A 16098-nucleotide genomic window follows, 5' to 3' on the forward strand; every position below is an offset into this window, starting at 1 on the left:
TTTCCTAAAAGAGCTATTCAGAATAAGTGCCTTGGCAGGTGAGCTTTTTTAGATTCTGTTACCTGTTGTATTTGTAGTGTATTGCACTGAGATCTGCTAGTGTGAATACTGTGTGTCTATTCTTGGCCAACCTGACTGTATGGGATTTTGATAGAGGTTAAGGATCATATTTTGTTAAACAGCCCTGTAAACAGCTCTTTTTTCAAAGACCTGGGTGAATAGAGCTGCTTAGATATCTGCCTGAAGCAATGTCCTTGCGCTGCCAGCCCTGATGAGCACCTGACCACTGAGTTTAAGTATTGTGATGCCCAAGAAAAGGTATATAGATCCCCTTCATATTTCTTATTAAAGGTGGTCATTGCAAATTCTTCAGTAAATAGTCTTTGCACTCTAATGTATAGAATTTTTATTAATAATGATATAGAAGAAGCTACCTGTGCCATACCTATGCATAATTGGGAGAGTGTCATTAATCTGCTGAACCTCTGGACTTAATAGCTGTCCAGAGCTGCTGTGGTTGATTTATCACCCAGCGATGTTTGAGTTTTGGACTGAAGCAAGCACTCTCTTAATTGAGATTTTGGACTTACTAGGGTTCACTTTTGGGAGTTTTGTTAAAAGAAATTAAACTATAAACTGTGCACACAATATTTAATGATATATAAGAACTGTGTGGTACTGTATTGCATACTGTCTTCTGGGAAGTACATGTTGATCTAATTCACCCCATCTTAGGGGACTGTGTTGCCTTTGCTTTCATGGAAGTCCCTTTCATTATGAACTTGCTGTGTACAGGAGTACATCCTTCTTAGTAGCATTCTCTGGTAGAGAGCTCACCAGTAAGTAAATAGTGCACTTCCAAGGGCAGAAGGCAAGAAAGTCAACTTTAAGTAAATATTATTTCAGGTATTTAAAGGGAGTAATCTGTGTTTTCAGCTGTAAAGCAAATGCTATATCAGATCATGGGTGACTTACTGAGTACTCTTTCTGTTTCTGAAAGACAAAAATGAAAAAAATAGCAAAAATTGTTTTCGTATTTGGTAATTAATCAAAAGTAAACAAGAGGCAAATGTTTCTGGAGATAATGAACACGTCTGTATTTACGGAAAACTGCACAAGATCACTTGAAGCAATCTGCCTTGTTCACAGCATCACTTCTTGGAGAGAGTCCTGCAGATTGCTTTCTCTGCAGTAGATGACTAGCTCTGAGTTGCAGAGGTTTTCAGAGAACAGTGTCCCCTGAGCCATTCTCTCCCTCTTTCCCTCTCCCAGCTAAGGATCGTGAGGGTATAAAACAAGGGTGAACCTGTGAACCTTCAGTTCCTGTCTAAGATTCAGAAACTCAGGTCAGCAATTGTCCTCAATAATTTCTTCATTGATTTCTTTATTTTCCTGCCCTTTCAAATAATTTTTTATTTTGAGCTGGTGAGTTGGATGTTGGTACAGATTTCTATAGTTATTAAAAACCAGAAGGCCACTGTAACTTCTGGGCAAGCTGCAGGAATGGGATCTCAGCATGATGTATGCAGAAGGCTCTAAAGCATGCAAATGAAATGTTGACTGTGTCCATTAAGGGATATTTTGCTCTGGACTTCAATGATGCCATTGTGTTTGTTTATTTTGCAGTCTCTTTATTTGACCCTGAAAAGTGAGGACAATTTGGCAAATGTGTAATAAAACTGCTGCTTACAGTAGTTACCATTATAAGCAAAACAACAGGTTATGAGATTATGAGATACCCAGCTCTGTTCCTCATATGTGAGGTGGATTGAGATGAGAAAAGTTATGTTGTGAGCTATAGAAGCATATCTTCTCTGTACAGTGGCTATGTCTCTGACACATCTCCACTGATTTTTGTCATTTGACAGTGACAGGTTCTGGTCCACCATTAGCATCAGACTGTGCTTCATTTCAAACATTATTTCCCTCTACCTTCTCAGTGCAATCCTTTCTGTACCCACAGCTGATGTGTTCACTGACAGAATGTTCTGACTTAAAATCACTGACTGAGTCACAGCCTTATGCTGTTGCAAAATCTGCTTCATCAAGGAGATGTTTATAAACCCTTACAAGTTAAATATGTGTCTAAGTATATGTGTCTAAGTAAAGAAGTACAATACAGCACTAAGAGATTAAAGTTTATTATCTATTATTTACAGCTATACCTCATACCCAAACCTACTGTTTACCACAGAAAATTATATTACCTGGACTTAATTTTTTTCCTGGGTGGAATGCCAATTTAATCTTCCATCCTAATCAGCTGCTGAGAGAAATGAACAACATGTATACAGAGAGAGGAACAGAGCATGCTTCTTGTGTTTATGCATGCACAGAAGCTCAGAAGGATTTTACTGAGTAGTGAGATATTCCTTATGTTTCAAAGTAAATTACGTTCACTCCCACTTTATGGTTCTCTTTACAATACCAAGAAATGTAAGAAATAAAACAGAGAGAGAATCAAGACTAAAATATGGACCACAAATGTTGCTTGGTGTATTGCATCTGCTACGGAAGTTCAGTTAAATGCAAATCCTGAAGGGGCCAAGTAAATGAAGTAATGTAAGCAAACCGACAGTCCCTACCTCGCAGTGAAGCACTGTAGCAGTGAGTGTCCTAGAAAGCTAAAACCCTTTCAAATATACCTATGCTGTCTATGCCCTTTGGGGAGGGTGCCGCTTTTGATGTCTGCAAGTTTTCTGGCAAATTGTGCTAGAGCTGCTGTTAACTGGTTAATTGCTCTTCTCCAGATCAGTGTTCACTTAAAAGTACCTGAGGCTGGCCCTAGGTTTGTATCCTAGCCTTCATTTCTGGAGACTTCACATCACATGCTGGCTTTGGTAACATCTGAAAGAGTTTTCAGTGCTTTGTAGTTGAGGGATAGTACTAGGAGGTTGGAGACCTGTTTGGTAGTGTTTATTTTGCTTGGCAGGCAACACTGATCTCTGTGAGACATCTGTGCGTGGAATTTTGTACAGTAATTATCATACTAAGCACAAAGCACTAAATTCACTGAGCAGTATTAAACAGAAATCCAGCTAACCAATACTGGTGGCAAAATTGAAACTTTCCTGTGTTGTAATAAACTGTGTGAATTCTCAGGACATCTCCCATGGACGTGTTCAGATGCCTTACATCAGATACCTTTTGTTCTGCATAAGGTTATTTATTGTCGATGGAGAAGTTGCCTGTCCTCCAACCGTACTGAGACTGACCGGTAAATAAAATTGTTTGTGATAAAGCTGGCCCCAAGCTACTTTCATATTATTAAGGCACTTGGGTTGCTGCTTTTTCAGTTTTGGGGAGATTTAACATTATGGTTATAATACCCATGTGTCTGTAAAATCTCTAGTGCAGGTCAGTCCTTGTTTTCAGATATCTTCATCCCAAAGTCTGAATTTGTTCCACTTTCAGAATGATTTGTTTTGTTACCATGTACACTTCTGGACCTGTCAATCTTTTGAGTGCAGTAAGTAAAAAGGAGATGGAAGATTCTCACCTGCTCTATCTTTAATAAAATCTTTGAACTGTTTGTATAAAAAGTGGTGTGATAGCTACCAAAGATGTTTGATGTGACAGTATCCCTCCCAAGCTGATATGAAATATTGCCTGACAGTACTTTCTAACGGATACCTGAAATATTAAAAGACAGACAGATTGACATGTCAGACAGCATGCAAGGAAGCACAGAGACCAAAGTTCCACAGTGTTGTGCACTGGCTTCTAGTGATGCCAGGTATACGCAGTGGCCGAACAGCCCAGAATCTGACCACCAAGGAGTCAGGTGAAACCTTCACTCTTTTTTCTTATGGCTGAAACCATCTCTTTTTATCCTAGAACACCAGAACCTTGCCAAATCAAATTTAGTTCTGAATTTAGTCAAACTTCAGCAGATAACTTTCTTATATTTTTAAAAGAGGTGGTATTTATAGGGCTTATGTACAGGTGTTTAGCTCTAAATATCATTTAGTGATCCAAGGTATCTGTTTCCTACTTCTAAAAAATGTATATCCTTTACCATCCCTCAGTATGTTTCAGTAGTGTGAAGCAACCAATCTACTAGTTGCCTTGGAGTTTGGAAATTCCTGTACACTTAATTTTGGAAACACAGTAAGTTTGGTCTTTAATTATAGATATTGTGTGGGCAAGCATTCAGCACCCCCAGCTCTGTTTCCAAGGCTGAGAAAGATGATAGATATGATGGAACCTATGTGAAGAATCTGTGCCTGTCAAGCAGATACAAGAGCTCACTGAGCTTTCTAATCTTCAGATGCGAGGAGGTCCTGGATTTTAGAGAAAAATAAAGGACATATGTAAAGAATAATAAAAAAGACACAGAAAGCAATATAAAAGTTAGAGCTATTCACCAGAGAACAGACATATTAAATAAAAATAATGAGAACCAGATTTTGATTAAAAATAAGACCCCTTTATATTGTGGTGATATCATAGAGACAGTCTGAAAACAGAAATAATTTTTTCAGACTTCCAGAGTGTTTTGAAGAAGCCTTCGTGTTAATAAGACAGATAGAGGGGAACACCCTTGTCCCACTCATTGACATCAAAACAACCAGGTTTTAATGCTTAATTATGTTAAAAGTCAGGTTTCCAGTCCTGAACATGAAGTAACTGTTACATTTGTAATTCCCATATTTTCAAAAACAAACATGTTTTAGTATTTATGTACTAAAGAAAAGTAAATTCCTATACTACTGCAGTATATGTAAATGGACACATATGTAGAATATGAACCAATACTGAATCTGGACTAAGAATTTAGGCCCTCGACACTGATTGGCTTATGTGGCTAGCGCAGAAAACGCTGTATTTTAAAACAAAAGCCATTCATCTCTAACAAAGACAACTTTCTGCTATCATTCCTTTCATTTTCCTTTTGTGTTCCTCCTACGTTTCTGTCTGCATTTCCCTCCAGAGCTGAGAAGACTAAGGTTCCAATCTTGCAGTGCCCTCCTCTGTAATGCAGAATCACAAAATTGGGGATAAATATTTTTAATAACATTGCATTTCCATAGAAAAATAAAAAGATGTTAAAATATAATGTGTAGAGGATGTAGAAAACACTGAGTAAATACATACTTCTGAACAGAACATTAGAACAAGGAAAGAAATAACTGGGGAATACAAAGAACTCTGCAGTGGGGTTTAAAGTTATTTAAAAAATATCTGGGCCTTGTCCTGTAAATGTCAAAGGAAGCCCTGCTATTTGTTTCATGGCTTCAGCTCCTACTGAAGTCACAGAAAAATGGGGACACTCCGCATCCTACAAGGATAAGGCCACTGATTTGAAAAGACATCACTTATTGCGAACAGTTTTGAAAAGCCCCATTATTCCTTCTTTAGTAATGATCAGATCTTTATCAGAAGTATTCTCCATGGATGGAGTGGGATTCTATATACCTCATTTGGTTCATCTGCTGGTTTGGGGACTGAAGAACTGTAGTTCAAATTCAAGCTTTTTCTTTCCTTCCTTATATAATTGAAATTGTCAGTCAGCTGAGAATCTGCTCTGCTAGATTTAATAGTTTATTTTATCCAGAATTTCAGTAATATTCATGGAAATATGGAATATTTGTTTTAAAACCCTGAAAATGGAATAAATTTAAGAAAAAGAAAATAGATTTTTTGACATATCCTTAATTCCAATAAGATAGATAATTACTTATTCCATTAAATACAAAAATAGCAGAGGTATACACACCAATCTATTCAGTATAATCTATGACTACAGAAGAGGACTGACTATATGTAAGAGCAAGATAGAGGGAACTGGGAAAAAGTAGCTTTGTTCCCCATTTTCCCGAAGAGTTAGTCTATGACTTTTGCTCCATCACCACACCTGAAACCGCTAAGGTAATCACTTCTATAAAATGAGGATACTGGAGGCCATCAGTGTAAATGAGATGTTATGACTCATTTGAGTCAGTGTGGTCTATAAATATTTCATCTGCTCTATGATTTAATATCATATTTTACTTTACTAAAACTATGCTGTTTGCTTGTTTTATCTATTAATGAAACTTAGAGTTCCTAATGGAAAGAATGAAACATTAATGAAAAATTATTATATAAGCTGGAAACCATGTTAGAGACATTACCAAATAAGTTTAATAAATCTCTCATTAAGTCTGATATTTTGAAAATATTAAATATTTCCAGCCCAGCAAGGTCATTGCTAAATAAATAATGCATGTGCCTCATACACATTTATGTGTTATCCGGTATTACCGTGCTGGAAAACCAGTATCATTGCCTACTTCATTTTGTAAATTAAAGTTGTCATTTTCAGATTACCACCTGCGGGGATGTGTGAACCGGACTGAGGGTTCCAGGCAGGATGAGCCAGTGCTACTTAATTTTTGCCACCTGCATACCTGAGAATGTGAAATGTGAATGTGTTTGTAACAAGGAGCTGTTGGGGTAAAGGGAGTTAGTCCCAAGTTATGGATTTCATATGGTGATAAATCCCTTTTCACTTACAAGTCATATGTTACAACAGTATGTTTGTCACCTCCTGTCTTCACTTGAATGAGTTTTACTGATAATAGGAGTTAAGTTTCACAAAGTCCCTGTTTTCTTCTTTCATTCCCTGCATTTTATGCTAATGTTGCATCTTCCCAGCCCTCTGTCTTATCTGACATTAATTTTTTAGACCTTTACAGAATTATTCTAGAACTAGGAATGCAGAACTGATATTCACATTGCATCAATATAGTTGCAAGGTAATGGGGAGTCAAAGGTCTTGCTCAAAATTTGCCTTTATCTGAAGATCTGGACAGTGACAAAAAGTACTGGAACTCATGATTTTTGAATTCCATAGCCATTTTAACAGATACCGACAAATTGTCCAGACTGAATGAAATGAAGGAAGCTTTATACAACCTAGGAGTGGAAGAATTTCTGGCTTAGAAACATTTGGGTTGAATTTGATCCTCTTTCTCTTTTTTAATTTTTTGAAACTGATTCACTAACTATGAAAAAAACATATCCCTGAGAGCAGATGGAAAATACTTTTTTCTATTCTGTAAATGTTTAAAGTAGCGTAGAACTCACTGATATTAAATCAAGTGTGGTAGCTTTGAAGTGGAGCTCCGCAAGATATTGTCAATGGAATATCTGGCAGAGAAAAAGAGAGAAAAAGGGCAGTGAGGGCACTGAATCCAAAGGGCACAAATCCAAATGGACCACGTTCAGCCTAGGAGAGACCATCAGCTCACATCCATTACTCTCTGCTTGTGAAAAGTAGATCCCAAAACTATAAGGCAATTTTAAAAGCACGTCCTCCCATTTCATGTAATCAGTCACCTAGAAGTCATCACTCTGTTGCTCAGGGTAGGATCAAGCATAGGACAATAATTTGATGCACTCTCAAGGTGGGATGTTGACCATGTGGCTGTCTAGATGAAAAAAGAAATTTGTTCTAGCTGATGTGGCTCATTTTATAATTGAGGAACGAGGGAGGAAAATCAGAGAGCAAAATCCATGTCACAGAGGTACTCTTCCTTCCCTTCACCTCAGCAGTATTTGAAATAAGACTGTTTCAGAGCTTCAAGGAGTCGATGATGTCGGTTCAGATGAGGTGTTATCCAGCACATTATGGTTCGTACCTGCCTGCCACTCTTTCAGCATACTGTGAGTTGGAAAGAGAGAATCAGCACTGCATGTTGAAGGGGAGGAGGTGGCGAGAGGATAGGGACTTACTTGGATGGAGGGGGAAAAGACAAATTCACAGGACAAGAAGGGGTGAGAGGAGCTGGCAGAAAGCAAAGGCAGTGTCTCTGAGACCTATTTAAAAAATATTTGGCAGCTCAAAGGACAGAATTAGGTTTGAGGATTTGGATCTTAGGTATCTGCGTCTTTAGGACTTTCAGTAAGACTAAAATTCTATAATTACTTTAGTTGTAATAGTATTAGTGAAAATGATTATTAATGAAACTGTCACTTAGGCACTTCTGAACATTTCCTAGGTGGCTTCACAGACACTGAGGAAGTCCTCAGCCTGGCCACAACATGTTTGGCAAACACAACTAAAGAGGTGTTGAACTGTGGTTCAGTAAAGGACTTTCTTTAACTTAATGGTGCTAACTTGTCTGAAAGCAGTGACAGCTGTTTCACTCCCTGAGAATACCCTTTGTAGCAAGTTTGTGCATGACCCACATTTAAGCTAGAAGTCGAAATAAATGAGGCCTTTTAGAACTACAATACTACTGCTATTGTTAAATTCATGGTGATCTCTTTGCCCAGAAAAGTTGCCTTTAATAATATTGCACAAAAACATTTAAACTATTTTATGTATAGCATCTGCTGATATTAGCAAAAAATAAAAAAAATCCAGTTCTGCTATCCTTTAGCAAAAACAATCCTGGGGAGAGCATTGTATTTCAAGACACCAGTACCTGCATCTTTCATTATTGATTCTTTCTGTAATCTGTGTTTTATCTGATTGGAATAGCTAAGAGAAAAAAAAATACGAAAGCTTATCGCTGGTCTGACATCTGTCCTTATGTCTTACAGGAGAGAATATACTAAACATTTCATTAAACCTTAAACTTTCCCTTAGAAAGACAATTGTACATTCATCAGCAAGTTGTATTTAAAACATTCAGGAACCTCTTTAGAAGTTTCTTAATTCAGTCCCGCCAAGGTTTATTCTAAAATTCTTATAGATATGCAGAGAGTTAAGAGCTGTACTAATCTTGTGCAAAGACACTTTGCAGGGCATGACTGATCATACCCACATTTGCTAAGTTAGAGAGAATTAGGCAAATGCTTGGCACTATTCTTTTTTTTTTATTTTAATAGCTTAATTAATAAAGGAACTCTGAAAACCATGACAGATTCTTTAGAAATTTTAGCATAGGACTATACGGAGGCTAGCACAGGTGCATATGGCTTAATTGTTGAAGTTGTTTTTCTTTAATTTTACCTGCTAAAAAGTCAATAATCATTGATTTTATTTTCTTAGAGGAATTATTATCTCCTGCCCTTGTCCAAAAGACAAAGTCCTTACGTAATCTATTTTATGTTCTATTTTGTTGATTCCTTCTAACCTTCAAAGAGTAGCTTAATTAATAGTCTTTCTTTGAAGTGAACATAATTGACTTGAATATTCAAAAAGCCTCTGAGTAAACCTGTCATAAAAGAACTTCAAGAAAAATTATGGAGTAAGAGAAAAAGTATTGTGGATTAAAAATTGGTTATGCAAGAGAAAGGCCATAACCACTTCCCTCAATCTACTGGCTGTGCCCCTGTTAATACAACCCCAGATGCTGTTGGCCTTTTTTGCTGCCAGGGCACACAGCTGGCTCATGTTCAGTTTGTGTCCAGCGAGACTGGCAGGTCCTTTCCAGCAGGGTTGGAAAATCCCCAGCCTGTGCCGTGCAGGGGTTTATTTCTTCCCACGTGCAGTGCTTTGTATTTGTCTTTGTTGAACTTCGTAAGCATCCTGTTGGCCCATTCCTCCAGCCTGTCTTGGTCCCTCTGGATGGCAGTCCTGCCCTTGAGTGTAATGGGTCTCCCCAGCTTGCTGTCATTTGCAAACATGAGGATTGCACACTCCCATTACGTCCTCAAGAGCCACTGATAAAGTTAAACAGGACAGGACCCAGTACAGACCTGCAATACTCCACTTGTTACAGGCCTCCAAGTAGACCACAGGTCATTAATCACTACCCTCTGAGACCCAGCATCTAATCAGTTTTTTACCTCCCTAGTTTTGCACCCATCCAGACTGTAACATCCCAGCTTGAATACAAGAATATTGTGGGATACAGTGTTGAAAACCTTGCTAAAATCAAGGTAAATGACATCAACTGCTCTCCCCACATCCACGAAACCAATTATTTTGTCATAGAATACAATCAGGTTGATCAGGCATGATTTACCCTTGATAAATCCAGGCTGATGGTTCCCAATCACACTGAGGCATTGAGAGGTCGAAGATATTTCTTTTCATTTTTTGTTTTAATCTGGGCAATGATGTTGACTGCAGATCTTAGCTGACTATTGTCAGTTTTCAGTTCTGTTGACGCCCTACAACACCTAATAAAGTCAGCAAGAGCTGCTTTCTCTGCAGCTTGAAAATTTCCCACAGGTTAGGAGCTGCACGCTTAGACATAGTCTGTCTCCTGAGGATTTGGTTTTGGTCTTTGCCTAAGTATTTAAAGCTCTTTTTGCATCAGAAGCTTTCCCCCCTCTGCTTTCTGATGTAAATCTTATCTTTACACATCACTCCAGCATACCCCCCTACTTACAACACCTGCGACTGCTTTCAGTGTTTTCTAAGATTGCATTCTTTCTTAGAAAGATAGGTTCTCTGTTAAATGCTCAGGATTGTCTCTATTTCCCCATTTTGTCATTTACAGTTAAGTGGAGATTGTTTAACATGACTCACAAAATTCCTTTTATCAGGAGATCACAAAGTAGGTGGCATGGTTGCCATTTGTACAGCCTGGAAAAATACATCAAAATTCATCTAGTTTTCTGTTTACCACTAGAGGTGGAACCACATTGCCCAAAACAGTTTCTTCAACTTGAAGCTCCACAGATTCTTAGGTGGAACTACATTTTGAATCTGGCTTCTACAGATATTAGGAGGAATCAGAGTTGTGGTCTTGTGCCTGTGTGTTACAGTCTCACAGTTGCATGCCTAAAATAAAATCAAACTGATCCAAAGAAGTTTTATCCATATTACTGTAAAAGCTACAGGTCTAAACATCTCTTTCCAGAGTCAACAGCTACAACTTCAGTTTTATAATAGAAATTTACTCGAAAATTTCAAAGTGAAGATGAATCACTTGAAAATGACCAGGCCATTAATTCACAGACTAATTCGCTCTGTGTTCCCCATCTCTGTTTCACCAAGTTACTAGTATACTGAAAATTCTTTGGACATGGGATGCATGTTGGAGGGAGCAAGTTGTACTAGCCAGCTGGTGACTGTGCATGTTCTTTATTTACTGCCTGAACACATTAACACTCCTGCAGGAAGTGCACACGATAAGACTGTTACTGAGCTGATCTTCATGTGATATAAGAGTAGGCAGCTTCTCTAAAGATCTCGGGGGATCTTTCGTAAGATCTCTTTTACTATTAGAGAGTCAAACTCTTCTTGGAGATCCATAGCAAACAGATGAGAGCAAAAGGATGCACAACCAAAGGATGTCATCACACACAAGATTTAGCAAGGGAAATTCTGACTATAAATAAGGGGTAAAAAATCACAGTGGGAGTTGGGCAGCACTGAAACAGGTTTTCCAGAGAGGATGCAGAACCTCCATCCTTGGAGATAATCAAAACTCAATTGGAAAAGGCCTCAAGCGCCCTGACCTTTGAAATGAGTCCTGCTTTGATCAGGAGGTTGGACTAGAGACCTCTGGAGGGCCCTTCTGATCTAAATCATTCTATGATTCCTTCTCTCCATTTCTTTACAACTGAAAACTTTATTTTACCAGGGGGCTGACCAGATGGAAAGCAGCTTTGCAGAAAAAGACCTAGGGGTCCTGATGGGCAGCAAGTTGAGCCAGCAGTGCACCCTTGCAGCAAAAAAGGCCAACAGCATCCCGTGCTGCTTTAGGAAGAGCGTTGCCAGCAGGCTGAGGGAGGTGATTATTCCTCTCTATTCAGCACTGGTGAGACCACATCTGGAGTACTGTGTCCAGTCCTGGGCTCCCCAGTGCAAGAGAGGTATGGACATTCTGCAGCGAGTCCAGAGAAGGGCTACAAAATTGATTAAAGGATTGGAGCATCTGTCATATGAGGAGAGGCTGAAAGAGCTGAGACTATTTTGCCTGGAGGAGGGATGACTCAGGGGGATCTTATCAATAAATATCAGACTAAACAGATGGAGCTAGACTCTTCTCAGTGATATGCAGTGAGAGGACAAGAGGCAATGGACACAAAATTCAGTTTGGAATACAGGAAATTTCAATACAGGAAATACCATTTAAACATAAGAAAAAGGGTTTTTTTTTTGCTGTGAGGGTGGTAAAACACTGGAACAGCTTGCCTAGAGAGGATGTGGTGTGTCCATCCTTAGAGACTGGACAATATTCAAAACCCAGCTGGACATGTCCTTGAGTAACCTGATTTAGGTGACACTGCTCTGGGCAGGGGGATTGAACTAGACAATCTCCAGAGGTCCCTTCCAACCACAGTGATTATGTGATTCTGTATCGTCACAGAGCCTGGCAGTGGATGCTCTGAATACACCGGGATACTGTTCATCTCCAGGATTGCATTCATTTATTAGTCCTCTTCCCCCTGCCAGCTCCCAACTACTTCCTTGCCACTGTGCTGAGAATTCCTGCATTCTTGGAGCCATACCGCAGCAGCCAAAACCAGCTGTTCATGAGACATGTTTGTGATCTAACTCACAGATGATGCTCACTGTTTACGCGGTTCCTGTCAGAATTGTGTCTGTCCCTGCGTAGTGTGCTCCAAAGATATTTTAGCTTCTGGAGAATAAAATTTGGTAAAGAAGGCTGACATTCCCTATCATTCGATTTGTACTCAAGAGGTGCTGAACAGCAATTCCATAGGACAGAAGAAAACAACAACTTTCGCCTCCCCCAGTCTGTCTTCAAGAGAAGGGCTTAGTCCTTGCAATGCTTAGGTCCATCTTACAATGTGCTGAGCACTTTTATATCCTGTTGAAGCCCTTGGGTTTTGAAGAAACAGAATTGGCTCTACAGTGCTAGTTCCAGGGGAAGCTTACAGCTGATATCGTAGTGAAGTAGTTAAAACTATTGGGAACTAGACAAACTTCTATATGTCAGGGCATGGGCCTTACACAGAAAATTCAGTCAATCAATCATGTGGAAAAAAATGTATTTCAATTTAAATTGTGTAAAGAAATAATCCCTGAACATTAATGTTGCTTAGTAACAGGTCTTAGTTCTTTAAGTACTTGAGAATGACACGGATTTAAACGACTGGCACCATTGTTGCATGTGTGATATGATTTGTATTCTCAGCTTCGATAGTAATTGACAGAAATGCACATCATCCATCACAGCTGGCATTACCTGGGACCATCAGTGGAAGTCTCAATGGGGAGGTAGAGGTGTGACTAGCGTAGCATCTGAGCTAGCCCCTTCCCTTTCCTTGTGATTCCTTCAGATTGCTAGGGGGGCATGCTGGGGGTCGTTTCCCTGTTGCTATCCATGCTGTGAGTGATTTGCCATCCAGCACCTTTCATCTTCATTAGGCTTAAAAATTAGCATTCACCAAAATGATATGTAGAGCGACTCAAGTAATACATGATACAAGCCCTTTAGCATGAATGAAGACTCCCTTGTGCTTCAAAAAAAATTAGCAGCTCTTAGACTTCAATAAATAATCCAAAGTGGTTTAATTCAAGCTTCCATTTTGACAGTTATTCAGAAGGCCGGTATTTCATAATTAACAGCTGTTCAACCAAAACATTGGCCTCCTGAAAGAATAAAAAAGTGGCAATTTGAAAGAAAACACTTAGGGTTATTTATTGAAGTCGAAGGGCTATTATCTTCTAAAATACAAAGAAATCTTTACACACTGAGGGAATTATGCTTGAGGATTTACCTGAATACATTTACATTTAAAAGGGTCTTTCATTTTGTTTTATTTACTTCTAAAAACTCTGATACTGCTCTTTGTTCATAATGCTTAAAAGAAAATTAAAGGCTATTCTGAGAAACTCCAGTCAGTCATTTATATGCCTCTTCCTTCACAAATAAGTTTTTTTTTTACTGGCAAATACATTTTCAGGCTTATTTCTAAAGCATCAGTGACATTCAGTGTTCAGTTAAAGTACTGTAAGTTAATCACTTTTACATGTTGTACAGAGTTCTTCACCTTTATAGCTTGCTTGTTTGAGTCTTTTTGTTTTCTTTTAAACTGGTGATGTGAGGTTTTAAACTCTTGTTTTACTAGTTGACCACATATAGGGCTTCTAATTTGAATCTTTTTGTTTGTTTCCTTCTAGGCAGTTGATATCCTTTTGCAGCATGGAGCTTATGTGAATGTTCAGGATGCAGTTTTTTTCACTCCACTGCATATTGCTGCATATTATGGCCATGAGCAGGTAACTAAATGGGGGAAATTTGAGAGAGCTGAGAGGTGAAACACTGAGACAAATACAGGTTTATTGTTACATACTTTCCCTTTATATTCCAGAGGGTCCTGCTATGAAAAGGCCTCATATACAGAAGTTATCGTCTTAACCAGTCAGTCTCTGGTTGTTTAAGAGTCTGAATATCAACAGTAAATCTCTATATGTTCATCCTCAGTGCTAGACCCCAGTAAAAATTGGTATCCTCCCCTCTAGACCTCTTGAAACAAACAGTTGTCTAGCCAGCTTTGATAACTTATGAACAGACTTGGACCCAGAAGCATGTTTCATTTGATGCTTGTCATTCATCCCACATTTCAGAGACTGCTTAAGACATGTGAGAATATTGACTTAAATATCTCCAAGGAAGTGAAAATCTCTTGCCAGTGATAATTAAATGGCAATTATACAGGTTCACCTTGGAATTCACAGATTAAATTATTACCACTTTCAAGCTAATGGAAAAACTGAGGCTTTTCAGGGCAGAATTTTCCATGAGGTATTGTGCATATGACAGGTCAAACTGTGCTTGTTTCATTTACGCAAGTCATGAAGTTATTAAAAAGTATGCTGAACTTCTGACCAAAATTGACACCAAACCTCCCAATTCCCTTTTTTTTGCTAAAGTATTATTCATACATGGTTTATTTAACAATCCAGCCGGTTGCCCTGCAATAGTCCTTTTATGTGAAAAGTAATCGTGGATCTATGTTTGCTTATGCAACTCATTCCCCATACCTTTTTTTGGCTAGAGGTATGTATGCTGGGATATTTTTGAATTTCAAAGCACGACCTCTGGGTAGAGTGTACTTCTCATTTCAGTGACATGTGACTTAGAGCGCACTGAGGAGTGGTCGTGGGAAAAGCTTTTGAAAGGACAGAGTCCAGATGCACGGATATTTGGAAATGCTCTGCTTCTGTGATTTAGTAGCAGCAGCAAGGATGCGCACAACGCATGTATTCCTGAGATCCTTCTTTTTATGTATATTCACCTCATCATCCAGTAACATTAAGAAACTCCTTGCCTGTTGGGCTGAGAGATTAGTTTGCTTATTTGCCATGAACCACTTTTGAACAAATAGTCACAGTCTAGTGAAATTATGTTAAAATGCATATGGTGCTTTTGTGATAAGAGACACTGTTCAGAAAGAAAGCTAAGGCTCTGACACATCTAATTTGTGGACTTTGAGGACATGTACTTTATTATGCTGACTGGTCAGTTAAACAAATGTATGTGTTTTCTAGCCCTTTACCACCCATATAATTTTAGAGAATGAGCTGGCATTTGCTCTTGAGTATTTTAACATTTTTGTAGACAGAGAACTTAAAAATGAGTTTCCTAATGTATCTCCTCTGTTTTAAGAGATGTTCACGTATAGTATTAACCAATGCAATATTCTTTTTGGTTTTGTCAGATATATTTTCATGTGATATTTCAATTAGCCTTGATGAACTATTTAGGTAACCCACCTCTTGCTAAAGTTTGGAGCTGATGTGAATGCAAGCGGGGAAGTTGGAGACAGGCCTCTCCATTTAGCTTCTGCCAAAGGCTTTCTCAATATTACAAAGCTCTTGATGGAAGAGGGAAGCAAAGCTGATGGTAAGAAAAGATACAGAAACATTCAAATTTAACATTGTATTTTATATGCTGAGTCAAGCCTTGAATCTTGAATTTAGCCTCCTAACACTGTGTGTGTGTGTGTGTGTGTGTGTGTGTGTGTGTGTGTGTGTTTGTATATTGACTTTGGGCAACTGTAACAAAAAATAGCAATTGGAGAGCTTTTCATTACTTGTTTGTGTTGTCATCTCTCTTGCATTTTGCTTCCATGGATAAGTTAGAGGTGAAAAACAATAGCAGAAAACAAAGCTGAGATTAATATATATAGTTTATTATTGAGACACTGATCCAATCAGAGAACACATGACCATGTGGCCTACATCTCCAGTCATAATGGTTTAAATGCACAATAAACTGCTAGTGAATGAGATAT

At 38.5% G+C, this 16098-nt stretch overlaps 1 protein-coding gene across 1 annotated transcript in view; it reads left to right on the plus strand.

Moving 5' to 3' along the window:
• LOC106486531 (serine/threonine-protein kinase TNNI3K) overlaps positions 1-16098 on the plus strand; it is a 124076-nt gene that overhangs the window by 32220 nt on the left and 75758 nt on the right. The window contains exons 8-9 of the mRNA XM_067301404.1: positions 13982-14080; positions 15569-15707. Of these exons, the coding sequence (XP_067157505.1) occupies positions 13982-14080; positions 15569-15707 (238 nt within the window). The remainder of the gene's footprint in view (positions 1-13981; positions 14081-15568; positions 15708-16098) is intronic.

Source organism: Apteryx mantelli, chromosome 8 (genome assembly GCF_036417845.1).
Source record: "Apteryx mantelli isolate bAptMan1 chromosome 8, bAptMan1.hap1, whole genome shotgun sequence".
Classification (NCBI taxonomy): Eukaryota; Metazoa; Chordata; class Aves; order Apterygiformes; family Apterygidae; genus Apteryx; species Apteryx mantelli.